Source organism: Sinocyclocheilus anshuiensis, unplaced genomic scaffold (assembly GCF_001515605.1).
Source record: "Sinocyclocheilus anshuiensis isolate Anshui unplaced genomic scaffold, SAMN03320099.WGS_v1.1 scaffold1879, whole genome shotgun sequence".
In the NCBI taxonomy this organism is placed as follows: domain Eukaryota; kingdom Metazoa; phylum Chordata; class Actinopteri; order Cypriniformes; family Cyprinidae; genus Sinocyclocheilus; species Sinocyclocheilus anshuiensis.
In genome coordinates, this window is record NW_015549707.1 from 56,803 (window position 1) to 81,485 (window position 24,683).

The 24,683-nt window shown below is 39.6% G+C and overlaps 1 protein-coding gene across 1 annotated transcript in view; it reads left to right on the forward strand.

The window, feature by feature from the left end:
• LOC107660669 (cadherin-8-like) overlaps positions 1 to 24,683 on the forward strand; it is a 66,032-nt gene that overhangs the window by 37,751 nt on the left and 3,598 nt on the right. The window contains exons 4-10 of the mRNA XM_016450057.1: positions 1,137 to 1,256; positions 3,646 to 3,813; positions 7,835 to 8,022; positions 13,419 to 13,666; positions 17,391 to 17,527; positions 19,083 to 19,204; positions 19,791 to 19,902. Of these exons, the coding sequence (XP_016305543.1) occupies positions 1,137 to 1,256; positions 3,646 to 3,813; positions 7,835 to 8,022; positions 13,419 to 13,666; positions 17,391 to 17,527; positions 19,083 to 19,204; positions 19,791 to 19,902 (1,095 nt within the window). The remainder of the gene's footprint in view (positions 1 to 1,136; positions 1,257 to 3,645; positions 3,814 to 7,834; positions 8,023 to 13,418; positions 13,667 to 17,390; positions 17,528 to 19,082; positions 19,205 to 19,790; positions 19,903 to 24,683) is intronic.

Consider the following 24,683-nt stretch of genomic DNA (forward strand, 5'->3'; position numbering starts at 1 on the left):
TAATTACTTTTAAATAATTTTTTTCATACTTGTCGATTTTTTTTTTTGTATACTGCATATATCGGCTGAACTACCGACATAAGATATAAGATATATCTGAACTACCGACATAAGATATCGACATCTGTCGTCAAAAAGTCCTTATTGCTCAACCTCAATCTTTTATTCACTAGTGTAAGTATTTTTTAACATTTGCTTTTTTTGCTGCTTTCTCTCAAGGACAGTTGTGCTACCTCATATTCCTCGCTGGAGTCGAGTCATGAGGGCTTCACTTTGTGTTGCTTCAGGGAGAGTTAGGGATGCACATTCACTTCGGCCTAAATCAAGCCTTGCACATCCCATTGCTTTCTTACTTTTTAGTCATGCTTTTGTTTATTTTTTGTGGATAATAATATTAATAATAATAATAATAATAATAGGATTACAAAATCAAGACGTTGCTATCTAACAGGGAGAGTTAGGGATGCACATTCACTTCGGCCTAAATCAAGCCTTGCACATCCCAATTCTCGCAGTGAACGTTTTTCTTGCTATTTCCGACAGCTCCAGATACCTGTAGCTGCAGCACAGGCAGGCTTGCTGGTCAGATGCTTACCAAGCTGTCAGAGTGCTGTGGAACATGCTTTATAAACAATTACTACACCATCTGCACTGTCAGTGAGCTGTTTAGCATTAGCGTCTCAGTTTCTCTCTCACTCTCTCTTTGTGCATCTCTCTCTTTTTTGTGCTTCTTATTTTTCTTCTTTCTTCTCAATTCATCCAAGCCATGGGTTAATGAAGAGGAGGTTAGGATAGCAGCATGGATTGGTTGTTTGTATGACTTTCTTCGTTTTGATCTTGTTAAGGCCTGGAGCTGTGATGTTTTTTCATCATGGAAGTCTCACAGCGTGAGCGAGCGCTTGTGCACATCTGAACAACAAAACACACTTTTATGAGTTTATTCCAGAGAAGCTCTTACACCATGGCCAGAGGTATTATTGAAACATCGGTAGGGAGAGAAAAAAATATTTGTTCTCAAAGAAAACAAATTCAGAACGTGGACACAGTGGTGCGGTAAATGGAAATAATTGATTTATTTGTTCATTGCAAGTCATTTTTGTTTATTGAAGAAGATTGTTTTCTCTTCTGCTCCACAGGTACATCAGTAACGAGAGTAACTGCAACCGACGCGGACGATCCAGTGTATGGAAACAGTGCCAGACTGGTCTACAGCATTCTGGAGGGCCAACCTTATTTCTCCATCGACCAAACCACTGGTAAGTTAATCAATCCACAATGTCCAGATGGTCATGAATCATTCAAATAATTCAACAAGCTTATTATTATGCTTAGAAATAGGTGTAAGATGAATGTCCCTTCATGTACCAAGACGAGTTTTAGGTGTTAGATCATTTATTATTATTGCAATCATTGCTATTATGATCATCATTACGGGAGGCAGGAAATAAATATTAGAGAAAGACCAAATAAACAAGATCATTTTACCTGAAGGACACATGCAGATGCTGATTTTGTTCTGTAATAGGGCACAAAGCAATTTGCTGCTTCTGATTTAAATGACAGGGCTAGCTTTGAATTCCGTCTGCATTCTGCTTCCTTTTCAACCTTGACTTTGTTTTTTTCCCTAATTGCATTTTCAGCTGACTTGTTAACAGTGTGTCTGTAAGCAACATGATTAAATAATGGTGAAATTACATTAATAAGCAATGAGATGGAAATGAACAGTGCGTAATTTTGAAAAACAACAGACAATAAACAAGTGCTGTATCTGTCCAAATTGTATGTGCATATTAAATGAACAGACTTTAAATATCAGTACTTTTTTTTTCTTATGAGAACACCTTGTGCACTTCATAACCCCGTGCATTTCAATCACTCACTGTCAGCTTTGTCTAAGAATGCAAATGGTCGAGAGAAGGTGCGTAAGCCCAAATTGAGGTGCCGCGTGCGTGGTTTGTGTGATTACTGAACACATGCAGATGGCTTATTCAAGTGAGCCAGATGTTTTAATGAATGTTAATGAAAAATAAGAGGTAAAGGGAAAACAACCATTAGAAACCATTTGACACTTCCAACACCTCGTAGGAAATGAGACACACGTGATAAATAAGTAAACATCATGCACCAATTCATTACTTGGTTAATGGCTTGCAAAGAAAAAAAACAAAATAAATAAATAAATGAAAGGAAAGTAAACCTCCAAATACCTATGGAAATGAATGTTTGTGTTGCCTCGCTTCTGTGATCATCAGGAATTCATTTGAATAGATAATGATAAATCAGGATGACAATAGAATGAGTATTGCAGTGTGCATCAGATTCAGCATTGCACTGCATATGGCGCACACACACAGCTGCATCCAGCACTCAGGGAGGCCTGCGTTTCTGTATTCCTATTGACAATCAGAGCACTTCACCTCTAAAGATGCACCTCCTTAGTTCACTGAAATTATCGTGGTCTGTTGGTCTCCATGACAGAACAAGAAACAAAGACATGTAAGTGCAGCATAAAAAAAGTCTAGCAGACAATGCATGCGCGCTGTAAATTATTCATGCGTAATGGAACCGGAGCTGGCCCTACAACACTCTTACATTTCTTCCTGTAGAATGCCTTTGTTTCCTTAGTTCTTTACTTCTATTATTTGCCAATCTCTTTAATGTAGTTGCTTCTTATTATAGTTTTCGTTTCTTTATACAAAAACCTCATTGATTGTGTAAGATTACATATCTATGAAGATTCTCAGTCATCCAGATGATTGTAAAAATGTCTCATAGAATGTACCGTGTAGCATATTTTTCTATTTATTGAATATCTTTTGTCAATTCTCCAAGTGACTTCATCAGGATGAGGGTGATTTCCCAGGATTTAAGCTTGTTGTACATCATAGCGTCATAAGACGCGCAAATTGCAGTGGGAATCGCCTCCACAATGGTAAAAACCGTGGTCGTAGTGTGAATTGGGGGAAACGTCTGGGGTAAAGATGAAAGGATAGTGTTAAATGGCGGGGAATCTTAATCTACACCCAATGAAACCATGCAAAGCATCTACAATAAATAGGAAAAATAAGTCTGGATGCTTTAAAAAAATATTTATCAGCATTATAAGCTAATAAATAAATAAATGTGTCATAGCTTTTTTTTTAAACACAGAATATTTCATTTTATGATACTTTGGGTTTTATTGTTAGAGTAGATTACCTGTGGGTTTTTTGGGGTTGTATTTATTTATTTATAAATCAATGATGGTGCATATAGTATTAAAGATTGAAAGAGACAGACAGCATAATTCGCATTCAGTCGGAATATAAACGACTCCAGGTGCTGGGACAAATCCTCAGCAAACAAACAAGCTAATTTGCAATGCCAAATGAAAGCAGCCCAGGCAAAGCGTGGCACACACTAAACTGGTCGGGGTGTCAAGGACAAGGGAAGAGCTAACAGATTTTGCAAACTGCAAACCTCAGAATGTACAATGGCATGTTTATTTAGACGTTGTTCAATTTGAATAGCTTATTCTTATGTATTTATTTTTCATATCAAAAAGAATTAAATGAGAGATAGTTTCAGTGCATTCTTTTGTTGTTTTGTTCTTTATAATACTGAATTATTATATGTAAATTCATGTATTTATTGTTATTGCTATAGCAATCATTAGGGTGGCTCTGGCAGGGATGGATCGTGAGATGAGGGAAGAGTATCTTGTTGTCATTCAAGCAAAAGACATGGGAGGTCACATGGGTGGGTTGTCAGGAACCACCACTGTGACAGTCACTCTTACTGATATCAACGATAACCCACCAAAGTTCTCAAAGGGTAAGAGAGACCCTCTTTTATTGACTATATAAAATACTATATGCTACAGTTCAAAAGTTTGGGGTCAGTAAGAATTATTTTTAAATTAATGCATTTAATCAGCAAGGATGCAGCAAGGATGCAGCTTTTCGCTTCGGAGCCAGGCGACAACATCGTTCTGCTCCTACCAAACTGCTTTGTGTGTGACGAGTCTAGCGCGCTTTCGGGAGCTTTTTGTGTTGGCGGACGGCGCTTCAGTGGTGGTCGTTCCTGTGTCGAGTGGGTTGCGCACTTCAGGCTGCACTACCCCCTGTCGTGCTGCAAGCGGCCATTTCCCCTTTGCGTCTCAGCACGTAAAATAGCATTTCCCTAAAAGAGCCAATTTCTCTAAAAGAGTAACCCGTGCGTTTCTGGATGCGGTCGTTACCTGGCGCCGGGTGATGGTCACGATCGCTGCCTCACATGTCTGGGCATTAAACACGCTGAGGTGGCTTTCGCGGATGAGTCATGTTCCCATTGCGGGAATCATCTATCTCGGAGCTGCGGGCCAGGCTCCGTTTCCTCCAGGGAACGGTCTACGATCTAGTGTTCGTCCTGGCGGCAGCCAGGAGTGGATTACTTCGGGCAGTAGCACGGGCGGTCTGAGGGTTACAGTGGTGGCAAACCCCTCAGGGAACCAATCCTCGGGGGACCATCACTCCTCTAGCGCGTCGCAACCAGTCGAGCCGCCAAAGGAACACGCTGGGCCCTCTTCAAAGAGCGTACCAGCGGTATCCTTCGGTGCTCCTCCCGACGACCGGATGTCGATCACTGCATCAGAGGAAGAGCTCTCTGGAGAGGAAGATTTGGCTGCGCTGCCGCCCTCCGGGACGGTGGCAAGGCCTGAATCGGATCCAGAGATGTCAGCTGCTGCCTCCACCCATCCGCCGGCCGCAGCACCCCAGCCTGCTTGTCGCCGAGGGCAACCCCCTGCGTCCGCCCCTGCTCCTGCGCCGCATCCCCAGCAGCCTCCAGCAAGCGGCACCATGGAGCTGGGCGTAGGCAGGCCAACCCACCCGTCCAGGCCCCCGTCAAACCTGTCGGTGAGCGAAAGAGCAAGAGGCCCCGGAGCGGGCGACCCAGAGAGGGAGGAAGCTGCTCTTTGAGGGATGGTGAAGGCACCTCTCCCTCCCATGGAGCAGGGCCGGGTGGAGAATCTGGAAAATCTCGACGAGAGAGCAGTTTTCTATGTCCCTGGGTCCCAGGAGTGCACGGAGAGTCGTGGACGGACCACACTCATCCTCCTACATCGCCAGCAGGCAGCAGCGGGCGGTTCAAGAGCGTCAACAAAGGCCCTACTCAAGCACCCTCTGCCAAACTGTGGAACCAGGTAAGCGTTGCACCGCACACTCAGACCCCTCTTTGGTTCGCTCATAAGCCGCCCAAGTTGGGTCCCTGCGTTCCACCTCGCTACCCCACTGCGGGTACGGCGGTGGTTCCGCTGGTCCCGCTTGCACGGTATCTAGGTGCCTGGCTAGTGCTACCCAACCCGTCTCGTTGGCTTCTGCGGACCATCAGCCTCGGCTATGCGATTCAGTTTGCCCGGCATCCCCCCAAGTTCAGTGGCATCTGCTTCACAACAGTGAAGGCGGCCGATGCTCCTGTCTTGCGTGTGGAGATCACAGTCCTACTGGCGAAGGATGCGATAGAGCCGGTCCCTCCAGCCAATATGAATACAAAGCGGTGGGTTACGACCAATCTTGGATCTGCGTGTCTTAAACCGGGCCCTTCGCCGGTTACCGTTCAAGATGTTGACGCAGAAACGCATCTTCGGGTGCATCCGTCCCCAAGATTGGTTTGCAGCGATTGTCCTGAATGACGCATACTATCATGTGTCGATCCTTCCACGCCGCAGACCATTTCTGCGGTTCGAGTTCGAAGGACGAGCATATCAGTACGAGGTCCTGCCCTCCGGGCTGTCCCTGTCGCCCCGTGTCTTCACGTAAGTTGCGGAGGCAGCCCTTGTTCCCCTGAGAGAACAGGGCGTTCACATTCCCAACTACCTCAACGACTGGCTCATACTAGCTCAGTCTCAGCATCAGTTGTGCACACTGGGACTTGGTGCTCTCGTACCTCAGCCGCTTGGGCCTTCAGGTCAACTGGGAAAAGAGCAAACTCTCCTGGGAGAGAATCTCTCTTCTCGGTATGGAGTTGGATTCGGTCAAACAGACAGCACACCTCACAGAGGAACGTGTGCGGTCGGTGTTGAACTGCTTGAATTCATTCAAGGACAAGACAGCGGTCCCACTGAAACTATTTCAGAGGCTCCTGGGGCATATGGCAGCTGTAGCGGCAGTTACACCGCTGGGGCTGCTTCATATGAGACCGCTTCAGCACTGGCTTCATGGCCGATTCCCAAGGTGGGCGTGGCAACACGGCACTCACCAGGTCCAAGTTACACCGGCCTGTCGCCAAACCTTCACCCTGTGGTCAGACCTTGCGTTCCTCCGGGCAGGAGTGCCCCTAGAACAGGTCTCCAGGCATGCTGTGGTTTATACGGATGCCTCCACCACTGGCTGGGGGGCCATGTACAATGGGCTCGCAGTGTCAGGGGTGTGGACGGGCCCCCAACTGCACTGGCATGTCAATTGCCTAGAGTTGTTAGCGGTGCGCCTTGCCTTGAACCGTCTCAAAGGGCGCTTACGAGGCAAGCACGTGCTTTTCGGAGCCACTCAGGTAAACCTGTTTGCCTCTCCAGAAACCTCTCACTGCCAGTTGTTCTACAGTTCTACTTGTTCTACAGCTGGCACACAGCTGGCCACGGGGCCTGCGCAAGTATGCGTTTTCCCCAGTGAGCCTTCTCGCACAGACGCTGTGCAAGGTCAGGGGGGACGAGGAGCAGGTCCTGCTTGTGGTGCCATATTGGCCCATTCGGACCTGGTTCCCGCAACTAATGCTCCTCGCAACAGCCCCTCACTGGCAGATTCCTCTGAGGAAGGATCTACTGACTCAGAGATGGGGCACCCGGTGGCACCCGCGTCCAGACCTCTGGAAACGTCATGTCTGGTCCCTGGACAGGAGATGGAGGTTCTTGGTGACCTACCCCAAAAGGTGGTTTAGACCATCACTTCAGCAAGAGCACTGTCTACGAGACACGCTTACGCCTTGAAGTGGAACCTGTTCGTCGAGTGGTTTTCTTCTCGTCAAGAAGACCCCCGGAGATGCCCGATCAGGGTTATGCTTTCCTTTTTGCAGCAAGGGTTGGAGCTAAGGCTGTCTCCCTCCACCCTTAAAGTCTATGTCGCTGTGATTGCTGCTAGCCATGACCCCGTGGAAGGGAAGTCGGTAGGGAAGCATGACCTGATCATTAGGTTCCTTAGGGGGACGAGAAGGTTAAATCCTCCCCGGCCCCTCTCCATACCCTCTTGGGACCTGTCTCTGGTGCTTAAAACACTGCAGCAGGGCCCACGAAAACCTGGTATGCGTTGCACCGGCTGCCTTTTTATGCTCTTTTAATAACTTAGTTATTGTTGATTCCAACATTCACTAATGTATTATTTAAATCAAAAGTTCAATCACAAAAGTTTTATTAATGTTATTTAATGGACGTGAGCTAACATGGACTAACAATGACAAGTTATATTTTATTAACATTAACAAAGATTAAATATACTGTAACAATGTATTGCTCATTGTTAGTTAATGTTAGTTAATGCATTAAATATAGTTAACAAATGGAACCGTATTGTAAAGTGTTACCCAAATTTATATTTCTTTGTAAGTTCTTTCATTCATCAAATAATTCTGAAATAATGTCATTATTTCTGCAAAAAAAATAAAAAATAATAATAAGCAGCACATTTTTTTATAATTATATTAAATCAGCAAATTAGAATGATTTCTAAGGATCATGTGACACTGAAGACTGAAATTACTGACCCCAAACATAAAATAATTGATTACCATTTGTTGTCTAATATTTAAGCTATTTTGTTGTTTCTCTGAGTGCTATTTGTCACCTGATAGACCAGATCTTCTGTGTTCTTGTACTTCATATCTAAAGGCTCTTATGAGTTCACTATTGCTGAGGATCTTGGCATCGGGAAACCTGGAGGAAGAGTAAAAGCGAATGACAGAGACATCGGGGAAAATGCTAAATCAACTTACAGCATCATAGGTGGAGACGAGAGGGATGTCTTTGAGATTGTCACTGATGCTCAGACACAGGAGGGAATCCTCAGACTCAAGAAGGTAAGACCAGAAAAGTAGGCTTAAAGTGCCATAGGGACTCTCTAACAGTTGTCTGTTACAGGATCGTCACTGGGCTGCATATTATGAAAAATATGAATAGTGGCTCATTACCGTTGACAAATGGCTGTTAATATTGCAGAGACAGAACCTCTCAGTATGTATTGCAGGGGTCAGAAACCTATTTGACACGGTGTGCCATTTTAAATGTAATTTCAAACACTGTGCCATACCCTCCAAAAAGAAAGAATTAATCATGCAAATTAATTAATTATGCAAATTACCGCCTTAGTGTTCAGTGTTTTACTATTTTTTTTAATGTTGGCTACATTATTTTCACTGGTGTTGTTGTGTTTGTTGTTCCCAATGAGTTATGTGTCATGTGGTGATAAGTTGAGTGCATCTTTTTGTATAATTATATAGTTGTTAGAGTCACAGTCATTCTGCTTTGTGTAGTGAATAGATTGTGTAGGTCTGGTTGTAAAACTCAAAAAAGATAGCAGTAACTTATTTTTATTTTTTTTATTTTTTTTAGCAAAAAGCAACAAATAAAAATAATCTGATGAAATAGTAAAGAAAATAGTGTTTGGCTTCCCATTCAGCTCGTAACAAAATAATACAGTTTACAGGTTGCAATAATTACAGTAGATTGACATGCCAGTGCAAGCAGTTAAGTATTTTTAAAATACACACCTAAAATAAAATAAATGTAATAAATGGGTAAGGTGTCTGACCCCTGCTGGGTACTCTCTTTTTGCAATAACTAGATTTTCTTAGAGATATTTTTTTTTAGTTTTACAACAGCTGAAAATGCACACTTAAGAGTCTTTGTACACCTAAAATTGGAAGTAAAACTGCAGTCCAGGTGTTCTGAGGTTTGAGAACTACTGTAAGTCTGAACCCCTTGACTTTCTGTGCTCAATTCTCAGCTCTTGTGTAGCAGCGTATATTTGCATATGGGATGGCCATTGTATGCAAATGAAGAACCCTTCATGGTGGATGAGAGGACAATGAAGCCCTTTTATCTTACAGGAGCATCTACAGTGCAACTGTGCAGCAACAATTCTGCACAAACAATGTGACAAAAATATGGGAAAATGTGCACGATAAATTTGTCATTTGTTTTCCATTACATATCTAACATATACCATGTTAAAAGTGTAAATGATGACTGCACTTTATGATGTGAACAACATAATGAGTGTCATGTGGGAATTAGTCTCGAGGACTTGGGCATGATCTCTATTAATATGAAGAATTATACCAGAATTAAACAAATGATGTGCCTTAAATAATCTGCATTATTCAACAGTTTGATACATCATCCTCAACCACAATTCTCCGTAATCTGTTGTGTGTATTTTAGATATAAAAACACATTTGCCTTTATTTTGTGCAACACACTTAAAATAATCATTTAAAAGCTCTATAATTAATAAATAAATAACAAAATGAATATAGTAATAGTAATTAGGGGTGTAATGGTACACAAAAAATTGTGATTCGGTATGTATCTCAATTTGGAAATCAGGATTTGGTATGTTTTTTGGTACAGCAGGGGATTGTTTTTTTATATTAGAAAGCAGTTTACTGAACAAACTGTTGATTTGTCTTTAAAATAAAATAGTCTGTTGTTACAGCTGCAACACTCTTCATGCTGCAGTTTATGGTGCTGTCGTAAATGGGGGAGATTTGAAGTTTTGGATGCAAAATATTTGAGCAAAACATATATTTAAGTCAGTCTGTGATATCTAATGCTTTATATAAAGCATATTTTATAAGACATTTTTCCCACAGCAGCTCACTCTATGTCCTGCTTTTCATTTTCAGATGCATTTGCAACATCAAAGTATGTCGAAATGAAATGTATTGATCTAAATCTAAATCTAATTTGAAAATATATTGATATACCTTACAAACAGAATTTCTAAGTTCATTTCATACACACAGTACTTGTGCACATGTAGTGGTTAAAACAATGCTGAATTTATTCGGTACACATGCATACTGAACTGGAAGACCCATCCAAAAATGTTTGGTACAAATATGTAAATTGTAACGTTGAAAGAAAGGGAAGAAAATGTAGAGACAAAGCGAGAAATAAAAAAAGCAGTCATTTGGTTTGTCCCAGGTCTCTTACAGCTGAATGCGTAATGGCATGCCTGTTTTTCCCCGTCTTCTCATCCCATAGCACTTGGCCTGGAATCTGTTGTCTGCATTACTAATAGCATGATGGATGGCATTGCATGAGAAAAACAGGCAATCAACAGCCCACTTCCCGCTAACCTCTATACCTCCAGACGGTGCCTGAGTTCAAGAGAGCAGAACAAGCTTGTAAAGCACACAACCCTTATTTTTCCTCAATTTTTTTGCACCTGCCACTGTGCACAGATACACATTTTCCGCAGGCGCTGGTGCTGAGCCGACGTGCGCCAACTATCATCTGCAGCAAGTTGGCCGATGCAGCCCTCACCAACAATTAAAATTTGATTTAACTTCTGCTAAATATTGAATGGTCATGACCAAAAAGCCTTTGTAGCAAGGTTAAACATATTGATCTGAGTGAGATGCCACAGGCTCAGACAGTCAAGATACCGCTTTGTTGTAAAAGGATGCATGCTTTCATCCCCCACCCCCCTAGGCTGTGGTGGTGTTGGAAGAGGGTTGCTATACTTCCCCCGCTGCTGATCTTTGATGCTTCTAAACGTCCCTGTAAACATACACACTCACACCATGCTGGGAGTTTTTAGGTGCTTTCAAACAGGCACATATATATGTGGTAAAATCAGGCACAGCCATGTGGTTCAGTATGCGTTCAGGCCACATGAAAGCCTGAATTGCATCATCTGGAAACGACGTAGGTCAAGTGACAGCCGTAGTCATATTCAGGCCTTTCCGCACAATGAGTGCCAAAATGGAGACCCAGAGGGATGCAGAAGTGCCAATCTCACTGTAGAGAGTCAAATGGCATGCATGACTATCAAAAGAATGAGGGGTTGGCATGATATTTTTAGATGGAACAGATTTGCAGTGTCTGAGATGAGAGGAGCTTGTTTCAGTCTTGCCAATATACAAAGCTGCATTTGAATGACGTTTTCAAAAATCTCAACTACAATTAAATGGTAACATTTCAAGCATGTTGCATGGTAAAAGAGATAACTTTCTTTCTTTCTTTCTTTCTTTCTTTCTTTCTTTCTTTCCATATGTGCTGTTTTATTTACCATTTGTTTTTTATATTTAAGACATAAAACTCTATGAACTGTCACCAAAATTCAATAGTCTCGAACAGCACTGACCTTTTCCAAAGCAAGCAAGGTGCCAGAATGCAGCCTGTTCTGAATTTTACATCCTAGGGAAACTTCTGCTTGTAAAGTCCTACTGAAAGGTGCAGTGTTATTTGCACAACCTAACCATTTTTCCTTTTTTTTTTTCCATTTTACAGAGTTTCAGGTGCTACATAGAAATTTAGTTCTGTGATTTCTTTATTTCTCCGCACTGAAAATTGTATTGTTTAGATGCTTTCAATCTTTTAATAGAAATAGTAGTGAAAAAGACAGGAAACTATTGGAAGAGAGAGGACTGATGGGAAGGGTCATACTGTTTCAGAATTCTAGCTTTGAAGGAGCTAAGGAGAGAATGAAGTAAAGGTGCACCAGTCAACTATATCAAGAGCTCTGTATTATGCTGTAGTGTATGAGAGAATGACACAAAAAGAAGTACTTTGTGACAGCACATTTGGAGTTTGCCAAAAAGCCTAATAGTGAAAGCAATGAAGTGAAAAAAAAGAGATTTATGATTTTTAAAGAATGGTTGGACTCACACAGATACACACAAACAAATCAGTAAATACACTACCCCTCAAAATATTTTTTTAAAGAAATTAACAATCACACATTGTTGTTGTTGTTGCAAAAATAAAGGTAAAGAGTATAATTTCAAAATATATTTTAAATAAATGGCTTTCTTATAAACTTTCTATTAACCAACATGCAACATTGCTAATAATAGGAAATGTTTCTTGAGCACAAAATCAGCATATTGGAATGATTTCTGAAGCATTGTGTGACACTGAAGACTTGAGTAATAATTAAAAAAAAATCAGTTTGTTGCTAAGTCAAACACAGGTTGTTGTTAAATTGTTTAAATTACTAATATAAAGAAATACTTTTGCCATAATGCTGCCTATGCAGCACAAACAATATTTCTTTTGTTTTTACATTTTATTTTATTGTATATACAGTGAAATGACAGACAAAGGGTCTCAAGACTAGCGGAGGGTCTGAATACTTTAAAGGAACGTTTTTTTACCTCCTGTGTTTTCCTCTCGACATGACTGTAGCAGCAAGGGAGGGGTGAAAATAAAATGAAATAAATTCCTCCCTATAGCTTTGTGGACTGAAGCAGACAGAGGTACATGGGCTGTTCTCATCCGGGTGCCCTGTTGTCAGCCGCACTGACTTCAAAGCGTGCTGATAGAGGAACTCCAGCTGCTCTTCTCTCCCAGCTGGGGCTGCTCTCGGCCCGGCTCCAGTGTCCACCTGACCTCCCTTGTGGGACGGAAGCTTTTTTTTTTTTTTTTTTGATAACATAAGCAAATTCTTCATTCTACTACCTCAACTAATTCCTATAGCCTGTTTCTTTTTCATGTGTACTTCAGCGGTCAGTTCTAGTTTAGTTTCTGTCAATAAAAGAGCAAAGGGGGGACTTGAGCCATTTTTCGAGTTCAAATGAGGTAGAGAGAGATGTGATTCAGAACACAATGAAAATACCATGAATTTTTTACTAGATGAAAATATAAAACGGCGCTCTGTGTCAAGTTCTCTTCACTGTGGCATGTATGTACACAGGTGGGGTGAACATGGGGCCTTTCCTCTGAAATCACAAATATTTATCCTGGAGTACAAATAATTCCCAAATTGTATTTTATCTGCTACTTCAATAATACCTCACCACTGGATAATTGCCTCGGAGAATACATTAACAATGTTAACGTCATGGTATCGTGGGCAAGGATTAATTTTGTTTTCAGACAACAAACACAAATTGTATTTTTCATGATTTCTTAACAATTTGCAATGCAGTCCTTGTGTTTCCATTAGATTAACCTTATTTGCAGCCTCATTTAAATCCCAAACACATGCTGTCTCTGCCACAAATTAATAACACATCCCACGCTCCAGGTGAAAGTGTGGTTATTGCTACTAAATATTATTTTTGTTCACCCTGCTATTGGGCTCGCAGCAGCTTAAATCTTATCCGTTGCAAGGTGGGAGGAAGCCGGTGCAATTACAGTCAGTCCTGCAAGCCCAGCAAACTGAGTCTGCTAAAACCAGGAAACTGTTTGTCTTTGTTTTGTGCCCATTAATAATAAACATCTCTCTTTTTCTCTTGTTTTCCAGCCTCTGGACTTTGAGTCCAAAAAATCCTACAACCTAACAGTGGTGGCGACCAACATACGTGCCGATTCGATTACGGGTGGGCCCTACATGGACCAGGCCACGGTCAAAATCATCGTTGAGGATGCAGATGAACCCCCTGTCTTCACAAAGTTTACTTATCTCTTCGACGTGCATGAAAACGCTGCAATCAGCACAGTCATAGGAGCGGTAGCGGCGAGAGACCAGGACGCTCCACACAGCCAAGTCAGGTAAAGGCAATCATTTCTAGCCCACGTGACCTCTGTTGTCCTCCTTGGCGAAATTAGGCCAAAACAGCTTCTTCATTAAACCAAGAGAAGAAAAGCTCAAGCTTCTGCATCAATCTAATATCCAAGTGCTCCTTCACCGCTGCATCCTACCAGCCATTAAATGCTGCTGATGAAATTGCCTGTAGAGGTGCATTTGCATTCAGACTAAATGGAGCTCTCACCTCCACAGAATTGGTTGTACTGGGAAAGAGAGAGGGAGAGAGATAGGACAATGACACAATAAGATTCCTCCCCTTCCTCTCACTGATGTATTTCACTTCTGTGACTTCCTACTTGAAAAATTACAAGGGCACCTTCAGTATAGGTTATACAGCCAATTTCTCTCAGCCAAACCTAGCATTCCATTAATTCTCCAGTGACTTGCCATGTTTCAGGGACAACATGCAACAGGTTGTGTAATTACACAGGGAACTGGGAGCAGGGGAGAAATCAGAGATTGGGTTTCAACGCTGCAATGGAGTTTACACCAAATGAGCGTTCTCATGTGTGTGATATATTTATTCCAGTGCTGTGCAATATATCGAAATAACATTGAAATGGCTTAGTAGGATTATTTTATTGCAAAGGCTGTTTTAATTAAATATATGCACTGTGTTTCAAAGTGAAGTGTGCCGCTGTGTTATTTTATACATAAGCAACTGCTCCGCAGCATTTGTTTTATAGTCATATCGAATTAATCAAAATAGTGAGAATGTTGCTTATGATAAACCAAGTATAAAATTGTAAAGAGTGTGAACACCCAATTTCTTACCAAATTGTTCAGCCCTAAAAGGTGGTTAGCATTAAGAGTATGTTTGATTTTTGAATCATTCTTATTTTATATACTGTCAATATTTTATATTCAAGTCCTATTCAAGTTTCATTTGAAAACAGAAATCCAATGTCCATGTCCTCAAAAGTTAATGTCTCTCTTTTGCACAAAAGCTGTTTGTTCTACATTGTAGTGTACTTGTTTATGTCGCTTTGTATTTCATAGCTATTTTCTTTGGCTGTTGCTTCAAAATATGAGATATCGTCATTTCAGAGTGATTTAAATGTTCCAGCTGTGACATCTGTGCATAGTCTGCATTATTAGGAAGAAATTCTGTGGCATTTGCTGTTCGTTGTTTTTTTCCTTCTTTCTTATATCTTTCCTGGATTGGTCTGACTGGTCTGACATGCAGGCTTTTCATATTGATGCGTTTGTGTTATTTGGAAGATGAATTACTTCTATCCTGAGGCCATTGAGTAGATTGTGTTAAGCTAAACAACACAAGGTTGTTTTAAGCATTAAGAGATGAATTATCTTTTCGAATGTGATCAAATTATTTTTTGTTGTTTGACTTTTTTGCTGAATTTTGAACCATAAAGTGGTAAAGTTGCATGTCTTCCCAAGCAGAGCAGAAGGGTTGAAGTAATTTTAAAAGCTAAAAGCCACTTAGGAAATGAGAAACCAGATTTTAACTAGATGACTGACTTTATTTGGCAAATAACCCATGCAGAATTTCATAGAGAAATAAGATAACCAGACCTCACCTCAAATGACACAATTTCTGCTTGAATACAGCTAACTGTGCATATCGGTGTGGTTGTCACACCAATAGGAGAAGCAATCAAGGTGAAACAGGCAAGAATACAAAAAAAAAAGTGCAATTATGGCTTTTAAAGGACTCTGGTTAAATTAAAATGTCAGTTTTAATCGCAGCTCGACATGGAAACAGTAATTCACAGAAACATTGTTTCACATCAGTCTGACCTCTCAGACCATTCCTACCTTCAGCCTTCCTATCTCTCTCTCTCTACTTTTAAGATTGCAGGATTTCTCTTGTTATTGTGAAACTGACGTGCATCAAATAGTGCCAAGCTGTGTCCAAGTTCAAATTAGCCCTGTTAGGAGTATTGTCTATCTGTCAAAAGAAGTGTGGGTGTAATCAGCGGGGATCTTTTAACCTTCTCTGACAGAAGTCCCTCTGGCTCCAGATCTTGTTGTGGCACCTGATATCTAGCATATGCTAATACATGGTGACTGCTCTTGATGGTGATTGTGTTATACTGATGTACGCTGTACTTATAGAGGAGGCAGAGTCATTTGATTTGGTTACTGCACATTTACAGGCTGCAGCCTACTGGAAAATATTTGGTACAGTAGAATAAATTGTGCTTCTGTGAAAGTCCTCTTAATTACTCTTTTACCCGACATAATAACTACATGGCAAAAGGCCTAGAGAACATGTTCTATCCTGTGCTTTTTTAGTGAGAAAAAAAAGAAAGAAGAAAAGAAAAAAAATGATTTTTAAATTAAAAATAGTATTATTAAAAACTAATGCCATCACAAAAACGAATTCTTCTTCTTCTTCAGTCATTTTCATTGCTTACGTAATTTAATGAAATGGTTACACTTTACATTAGAGTCCTCAGGTTGCAGTATAATTACATAAGCAAATAGGGCTGCTGAGTAATACTAATCAAGAACATACACTTCATATGTAATTATTTTGTTGAGTGACTTGTAATTAAATGCTGTTTTTTGCTGCCATTAATTATATTAACATGTAAGATGTGGATTGGCTCTTAGAGTTATAAAAAATGTGGTAATGTATAGCATACACTGTGAACATATTTGAATACATACATTTCATAAATACAAAAATAATAATAAATGTTTGTTATTCAGAAATGTCTGTCTATGGAAACAAGGTATTTTAATCAGCCTGTAATTTATTTTTTTATTTTTTTTAGACGTGAGGAGTTGTATTTAATACTGTAAATGCAAAATATCAAAATCCGAAACTGCATACTTAATCAAGATAACCTTTGAACCCTTTAAATGTTTTTTTTTTTTTTCACCCTTAAAGAACCCCATGGAATAATTAATTACAGATTTGATTGTTTGTTTCTGCTTTTTCTCCCACTACATTCCCCACTGTAACTTTGTCAGTTTGATTGACACATAGCAGAACATTTCAGGGTCTGTCTCTCAGTGGTACGTGGAGCTGTCAGAGCTTGACTGAAATCCACTCAGCCTCCTGGAGACTGTTCCCAGGTGGGAATGCTGTCTGGCTGCCTGCACAGCAGTAGAGCACTCCTCCTGGACTTCCACCCTCAGTCTCAGGATCTCCACCACGGCTGAACATTTTCCTCACGTTCACTATCCAGACCAATTAATTATTTCTTTTTTTGTTATTTTACTTTATTTATTTATTTATTTTACAACTCATTCCTCATCCACTGGGGCCTTCTTAAATGTTATACTTCACACTAATGTTTGAGAGAATGCCCAAGTAGACTTTACCCTGATTATTCCAAGATTAGTCAATTATACTGTAGGTGCATATGAACTAGGTTGAATATAAATGTTATATATTTATGTGTGGAATGTCAGATTTTTTGAACTATGATCAAACGGATATCTTTAGAAAAATAATTGAAACGATTTATGATAATCATGAGATTTATAAAAAAAATGTTATATTATTTCTTTGGGTATGCTTTTATTGGTTTATGTCAGCCACTGACTAATATATATATATATATATATATATAATCTCGTATACTAAAGAATATCTCTCTCTTTCTTTCTCTGTTTTTCCTCTACAGTCACAACAGATAACTTTTTGGATCATTTTACCCCATATACTAAAATGATTTTATTCTCTCTCTCTCTCTCTTTGTTTTTCCTCTACAGGTATTTTATTGATAGACACACAGATTTAGAGAGGCAGTTTAACATTAATGTTGATGACGGGAAGATCACATTAGCTAAACCTCTGGATAGAGAGACGGATATGTGGCACAATATCACAGTGACAGCCACCGAAGTTCGTAAGTACAATTTTCCTTTCTTCCTCTTCTCGATTGAAACATTAAATGTTTTATGTTTCAAAATAATTGTATAACAATATCAAAGAGATTGTTACAGTAATGCGCAAAGAGATCATTCAAATCTGTGTAGAGGCACTTCACACCAATAAAAATTACACATCACAGTTAACATCTTTGTTAATTATGTAACAGGATTTACAATGGAGAAACAAATGCAGGTATATAAAGGCACAAAGATAAAAAGGCCAAAACCTGGGCTCTAACTATAAATGAACCATAACAGCTAATGTAATAGAAGCTTTACCTCAGGTACTAATTTACCGTCAGCAGATTTTAAGGTGCTAAAGTTTCCTCTCAGAAACCGAAGACAGAAATCTTACTGAATTAAACTGCTCAGCAGTTAATTTCATGGACATCTAATGAGTAATGTCTACTCACGCCAGAGCTGTTTGCTGTACATAACAGATAAAAGAACATCTGTTGACTGGATAAAGAACTTATTAAACACAAGCTGTGGACCAGAAATAAACATTGCACAAGACATCCATAAACCTCGAGATTCATTTTGATTGGCATGTACAGCTACATTATTCAGATAATAGAGCCAAAAATATTTCCCTGGAGGAGGAAAAAATACTGTTGTCATATACAATTAACATAAGATGTCTTTGAGCTCAAAGAGCTGAATAAACATAGCAACATTGCATGTGAAGTAAAGCGTGCAAAATGTTCATCTTTCTCAGTGTTTTAACATGATGACCAACAAATCTGGATTTTTTTTTGGCTGATGCCTCTGGTGAAACAGAATTTGAACAGAAATGTCTGTACAGCATGCCTATGAATATGAGTCAGCGCTACTGCATTATGTTGAAACGTCTGGTCAAGGCTCATAAGCTTCTTTCCTTATTTTATTTAAGAAAGGGTGATCAAGGAGCGAAATTAATTGACAGGTCAAATGCTGTTTGCTGTTCTAAGTGTCACACAATACAGCAGTATGCCCTGAATTGCCCGTAAGCTGTTAAGGTACCATGTCATGTGCTAAAGCCAAACGAATAGATAATTGCTTTAAAAGTCAGCGGTTGCAACCCTAATTAAATACAATCATTTACATGGGTCCTCAAAAGGGACTGCGAATTACTGCCAATGAATAATTCCAATGAAAAGTTAATCTAATTAAATTGCCCTTTATTGTCTTCTAGACTTCAGCTGCCACCGTTTTATTAATATTCATTTTTTTAACCTTCATGTATAAAACATGCACCTGTACAGGGGATTTCAAAAGCACTTTGAATGTGTTTTTTTTTTTTCACCGTAATCCTGTTTTGCATACTTGATAATGTCTAAAGCTCAGACTGATGCTGCGTCTCATCTGTCTCTCCATCAACCCAGAGGATGGGAGAAAAAAAAAGGAGAGGAAGAGAGAAAAAGAAATAGTTGTGAGGCAGAAAATAACTGGGTCATTGTATTTACCTGGGATTTGCAATAGGTCCCTTCTATATTTGGCCGCTGCACTTCTCTTCTCCGTGTTTTAATAGCTTGTCTCTTTTCATATTAGGAAACCACAGCCAGATTTCCAGAGCCATAGTGGCAATCAAAGTGCTGGACATAAACGACAACGCCCCTGAGTTCGCCACCGAATACGAAGCCTTCCTTTGTGAAAATGGCAAACCTGGACAGGTAAGAGGGCATCGATCAGGCCCGCCAGCAGCATCTCCCTCTCACAGCTCCTCCGTAACGATCAGCCGCGGTAAATTACAGCCTATTGATTTAAGAGAGATAAGTAAGAGACAACTGGGTGGCCTTTTTTAGCCACTCTCTCTCCCTCCCTCTGCAGAAAATGAAAACAATCAGATCCATTCAGGCCCGGTCAGAGCCTGCATCTCTCTAGCCGACATGCAGTGTCTGTGACTAACAGTATCAGTATGTACTTCCTCATCCTCCGCCCTCTAACACAGTCACTGTAAGAACATTCTCCATCCATGTGGGGAAAAGAATGACCGGGACGGCTGGGTCCTGCTTTTCAGCGAGCTGTAAATCATAAAGAAAAAGAACGTCTTGAACGGGGGTGGCAGATATATAGATGGACTTGGCACAGAAAAGTGGGCTGCCAAAGCCTGCGCCCCTTAGCTTAGGGTCTCTGCTTTTATGAGTGAATGGGACAGATTTTTCATCCCGTGTTGGCTGCTGTCAGTGTCTGGCCTCATATGATGTCAAAAGTAGAGTAATGGATGGCTGGTCCTTCTCTTTGTGTCTGTGTCCACAGGTGATTCAAACCATCAGCGCCATGGACAAAGACAATCCTTCCCAGGGACACACTTTCCACTACCGCCTGGAGATGCTCAACAATCCCAATTTCACCATCAAAAACAATTTAGGTATGTTCATCTACATCTAAAAAATTTTTCCCAACATCTCCCAATTTTATGTTTTAGCCACCAATACTGTGATGCGCACATATTGTGATTGGGAAATCATTAAGATTTTTGGAAAGAAATTCACAAAATACAAAAGATTATTGGAAACTGTGTTTACCATGTCTCCGGTTGTATATCTTTTAAACTCTGATGTTGTTGTAAATCGTTTTGGTGTATATTTTTGGGAAGGCAAAAGGGTATTTTATTTTATTTCTCTCTGTTATGCTTTGTTCCTATTTAGATCTTAGTATATACAGTATGTGCTGCTTTGAGATCCTGGTACCATTGTTTTGTTATTGAAAATCAAAGAAAAAAAAAACTATTTAGGTAAGACTGACATATGACTATGAAACACAGCAGGGAAATAAGAATGAGATGAACACTGAGAGAGCGAGAGGCATCTGTAAGCTCAAACATTGTGTGTCAAGCGCAGTCCGGAGGCATGCATTTGAAGGGGAAATCTGGTGGAATTAGTGTACCCAAAAGTTAGCAGATGCACAATTGTCTGGACATCAGCTATTTTGTAATCCCCGGTGCATTTGGAAAGAAAGCAAATGAACAGAATCCAAGCCGAGGTTTAGCGATGCAACTCGATGTAGGGTGACTTGCTCAAAGCTGAGGCTGTGCAGCAGATGGTTCTAAAGTTGTTTGCTAAATACACTGATTTTTTTCTTTCTTTTTTGTATAACCTATCCAACCTTCTTTTTCACACTGCGCTCCTGCTGTTCTCGCTGCACAACCTAGTATTGCACTATGCTTTCGAAGACTTGAGGGAGAACTGTATTGATCTAGTTCCATTTGGCATGTGGTCCTATGGCTGACCGTTGAAGGAGCTGTTGTTTTGGCTGCTCACCAAAAAGAGGAAACGTGATATTTTTGAACCAGACGGATCAGACGTTACATCAAAAGAGCTTTGCCTTCCAAGGGACAGTCATGATTTGAATTAATATGAAAGTTAAGAGTGTGAAAGGGAAAGAAATTGTGTATCCCCCTAGTCTCTGTAAAGAGTGGAGTGACAGAAAAGCCATATATAAAGCTAAGGAAAAAATAGATAAATAAAAAAAATAATCATAATAATAACGATTATTATTTTTATTGTTAGTGCTATACACTGTGTAAATATTAAGTTAAATAAAATAAGATTATTTGAATATATTTTACAAGAAAAAACTATTTCTGTCTTTCTGCTTAACTTTTAATTCTACATAAAAATGGCATGTTTAATTCACTGTGTTACTTTATTTTTTCTTGTAATTATTTCTTAAAATGTACTAGCAGTTTCGGAGTTAAAATTGTTTTACCACCATAGGTTTAATTTGAACAAAAACAGAGCCTCGAAAGACTCAAGAGAAAACAATGTTTAAAAAAATAACAATTGTATACCTTAAACTATACTTTATTTTTGTTTATAAAAGGAACCCATAGTTCCAGGTATGAAATAGGAATTTCAGAATTCAAGAATAGCACATCAAAGAACTAGTATCAATTATGCTAAAGAAGTTGTTATTAAAATGAGTGTATGTTAATATACAAAGCAGATTATTATGGTAAAATTTGAATTATTTAGTCTTCTGTTTGTTTATGTGCTGTGATACAAGGTAGACAGTAAAGATGTAAAACATAAAAGAGGTTTATGATAGGGAGAAATTATTTTTGTTGTTGTTATAAATTGCATGTGATGGGTTGTATAAAGTGATCAAGTGCACAATTTCCAAACATGTCTAGCATGAATGTACCGGCTTTTATAATATTATAAAATTATTTCTCTTTACATTATGTAAATATAAAATAAACTGAAAGTAGTAAAAGAAAGTATATAATAAATAATGCTGTTGAGCTCATAAATATTTCTTAAATGTGTTCACTTTGTCTTTAGTAATTTCAGTAATGTTGTAGCTAGTTATAACTATGCTGTTTTATATCTGTCAATACAATGAACAAGAAACCCACAAAGAGGATCGGTATAAAAAAAAGCTGTTTCAAAGAGAAAAATAAAAAAGAAAGATGAAACAATACTGATAGGAAAAGCGTTGAACAATGGACTACTAAGACAAAGACGGACCTTGAGAATTGTAAGATGAAGCAGACAGACGGAATGTCATTAGTGACAATCTCAGTGATATCTTGAGAGGCAGCATGTATTATGAGTCAGCCTGAGTGAGTTCAGGTTAAAGATGGCCACTCCATCACAGAGACAGGAGAAAGCTCTGTAAGGACACCAGGCTTTGATGCACAGCCTGCGGCATCTGGTGCACTAAGGCCGCTTTCTCATCTCTTCTGCTGTGTGTGTATGAGTGTGTGTGTTTGATCGTGCTTGGCATCAAAACGTGCATTCCGCAATTTGACAGCATGTCCAAAGTTGTGCTATATCCTAGTGCTTTTCATCATAGTATGTGTTGTTACTTGTGATTCATGATTAAAAAGCGAAGTGTAGTGTATTGTTAGAATCCCTTAAAAAGAGAGTTCACTCAAATATGAAAATGCTGTCATTTACTCACCCTCCTGTCATTCCAAACCTGTATGCCTTTCTTCACTTTGTGAAACACGAGATGTTTTGAAAAACTGTTTTTGCCCATGGAATGAAAGAAAAAAATATATAAATCTATTTTATTTTTAATTTTTAATTTTGTTTAATTTAGTTTTAGTTCCTTCAGTAAATCAAGTTGAAAAATGTTGCCTTGGAAACTAGGTGAAATAAAAAAAATGTATGAATAGTGTGTATATACTGTATATAGTGTACAGTTAACTAATGTAAGCCGATGTGGGTTAATGGAAATTTTGTGTGTATATATCTATAGTTTTTCATTTCTTTAACACACAATTTCCATTAACCCACATTAGATTAGATACATTTACTTACATTGTTTCTGTCTATGTATACTACATACCTTTTAACGTAAAGTCTAGATTCCACACACTTGGATTATGTCTCATTCTCTTCCAGTCATAACACTATTAATCATGTTTTCCCCACGCACATGAAACTTTCCATACAATACATGTCACACTTAATTGCATGATTATCCATCCTGATGACTCGTTTCAAAGATCATGTGCAAGTAATGATCTAGATATGCACACATATAGTCTATGATGGTTCCCACCTGCACACACCGGGCAGGTTTTCTGAAGCAGACCTCTGGAGCTGAGCTGAGGAGGTTTGTTTGTGATGATAACTGTAATTGCGGTGGCTGGTGACATGGAGAGGCTGATGCGAGCTAGGAACTGCCAGGACCTCCTCAGCTAGACTCAAAAAAAAATGTTTGGTCTAAATTTGCATTTTATGTATTTCAATTGCATACCAATTTTCCATTGATTTAGATTACATAGTTTTAACATAAACAAATTAATAAACAATGTGATTCATATGAGTCAGTCATATACGTGAATGAAACAGGTAAGATTTATCTAATAGTTCACAGCAAAGTCCCCACACTGCTCAGTGTTCATGTGTTTCCACACTACAGTGATAAAGTAGCATTGAAGCAGTGCTAGAGGTAAGAAGATAATTATGTGATGATTGACCATTAATGATGAACACCTGCTGTTAACAAGCAGAATAACCGAATGACAGAGGCTGCGTCTACACTTGGCATTAACATGCGATCACCGTGATCCGATCAAGCAGATCGGATCATCAGTCAATCTGGACACGGCGCATTTAGACTTGGCAACATCAACTGACTTCTCTATCTGGATAACCGATCGGAACTGTCTTTCCTGCGCAATATTTAAATAAGTCTGCGGTGCAAAGTCGACCTGAAGTGGTGGGTTTTCTTTTGAAAACTATTTTCAGTCGCGGGACACTTTACAAATCAAAATAAATGTACGAGTCTCACTAGCACTCTGTTCTTTTGACAGATCGGGAGAGAGGGGCGGCGTTTTGCGTGATGTCGACCTGCGAATGCAGACACGATGGCTGGATTGAGTTTACATTACACTGAGATCCGATCAGAATGCATCCTCGACTACCTCTGGACCAGGACACGCTGATCGGATAACATTCCGATCAGAAGCACGTTTACACTTGTCTTTTCAATGTGTATGTGGACAACATCCGGATACAGGTCGCATGTTAATGCCAAGTGTAAACAATATTTAAATAAGTCTGCGGTGCAAAGTCGACCTGAAGTGGTGGGTTTTCTTTTGAAAACTATTTTCAGTCGCGGGACATTTTACAAATCAAAATAAATGTACTAGCGCTCGGTTCTTCCGACAGATCGGGAGAGAGGGGCGGCGTTTTGCGTGATGTCGACCTGCGAATGCAGACACGATGGCTGGATTGCGTTTACATTCACTGAGATCCGATCACAATGCGTCCTTGACTACCTCTGGACCAGGGGCCCGTTCTCCGTACGTCGCTAACTCAGTTAGCTGGATTTGATTGTTGACGATTTGGCATGATCTTGGATTGTTTGGTTCTTTCTTCGAAGCACATCCCGGAGTTGCTGTCATAGCAACAAGTCCGTAAACTTAAACCTGCTCGGGAGCAGGCTTATTTAATGTAAACATGATTAGATTGTATCTTTTTAAGCAGAATTGATACTTAAAATCTGTCCCAGCCAGCGCTACTTTATTACAAGAGTATCCTACTGATCCAGGGACAATAATTTAAAATAATAATCATTTAAAAATTAATTTAAAGATAATATAATAATGTTGTGTAGTAGACTTGTGCCGGTTTTCGGTAATGCGATATATCACGGTAATGACTATGCACGATATTGTTATCGTGGGCTCTT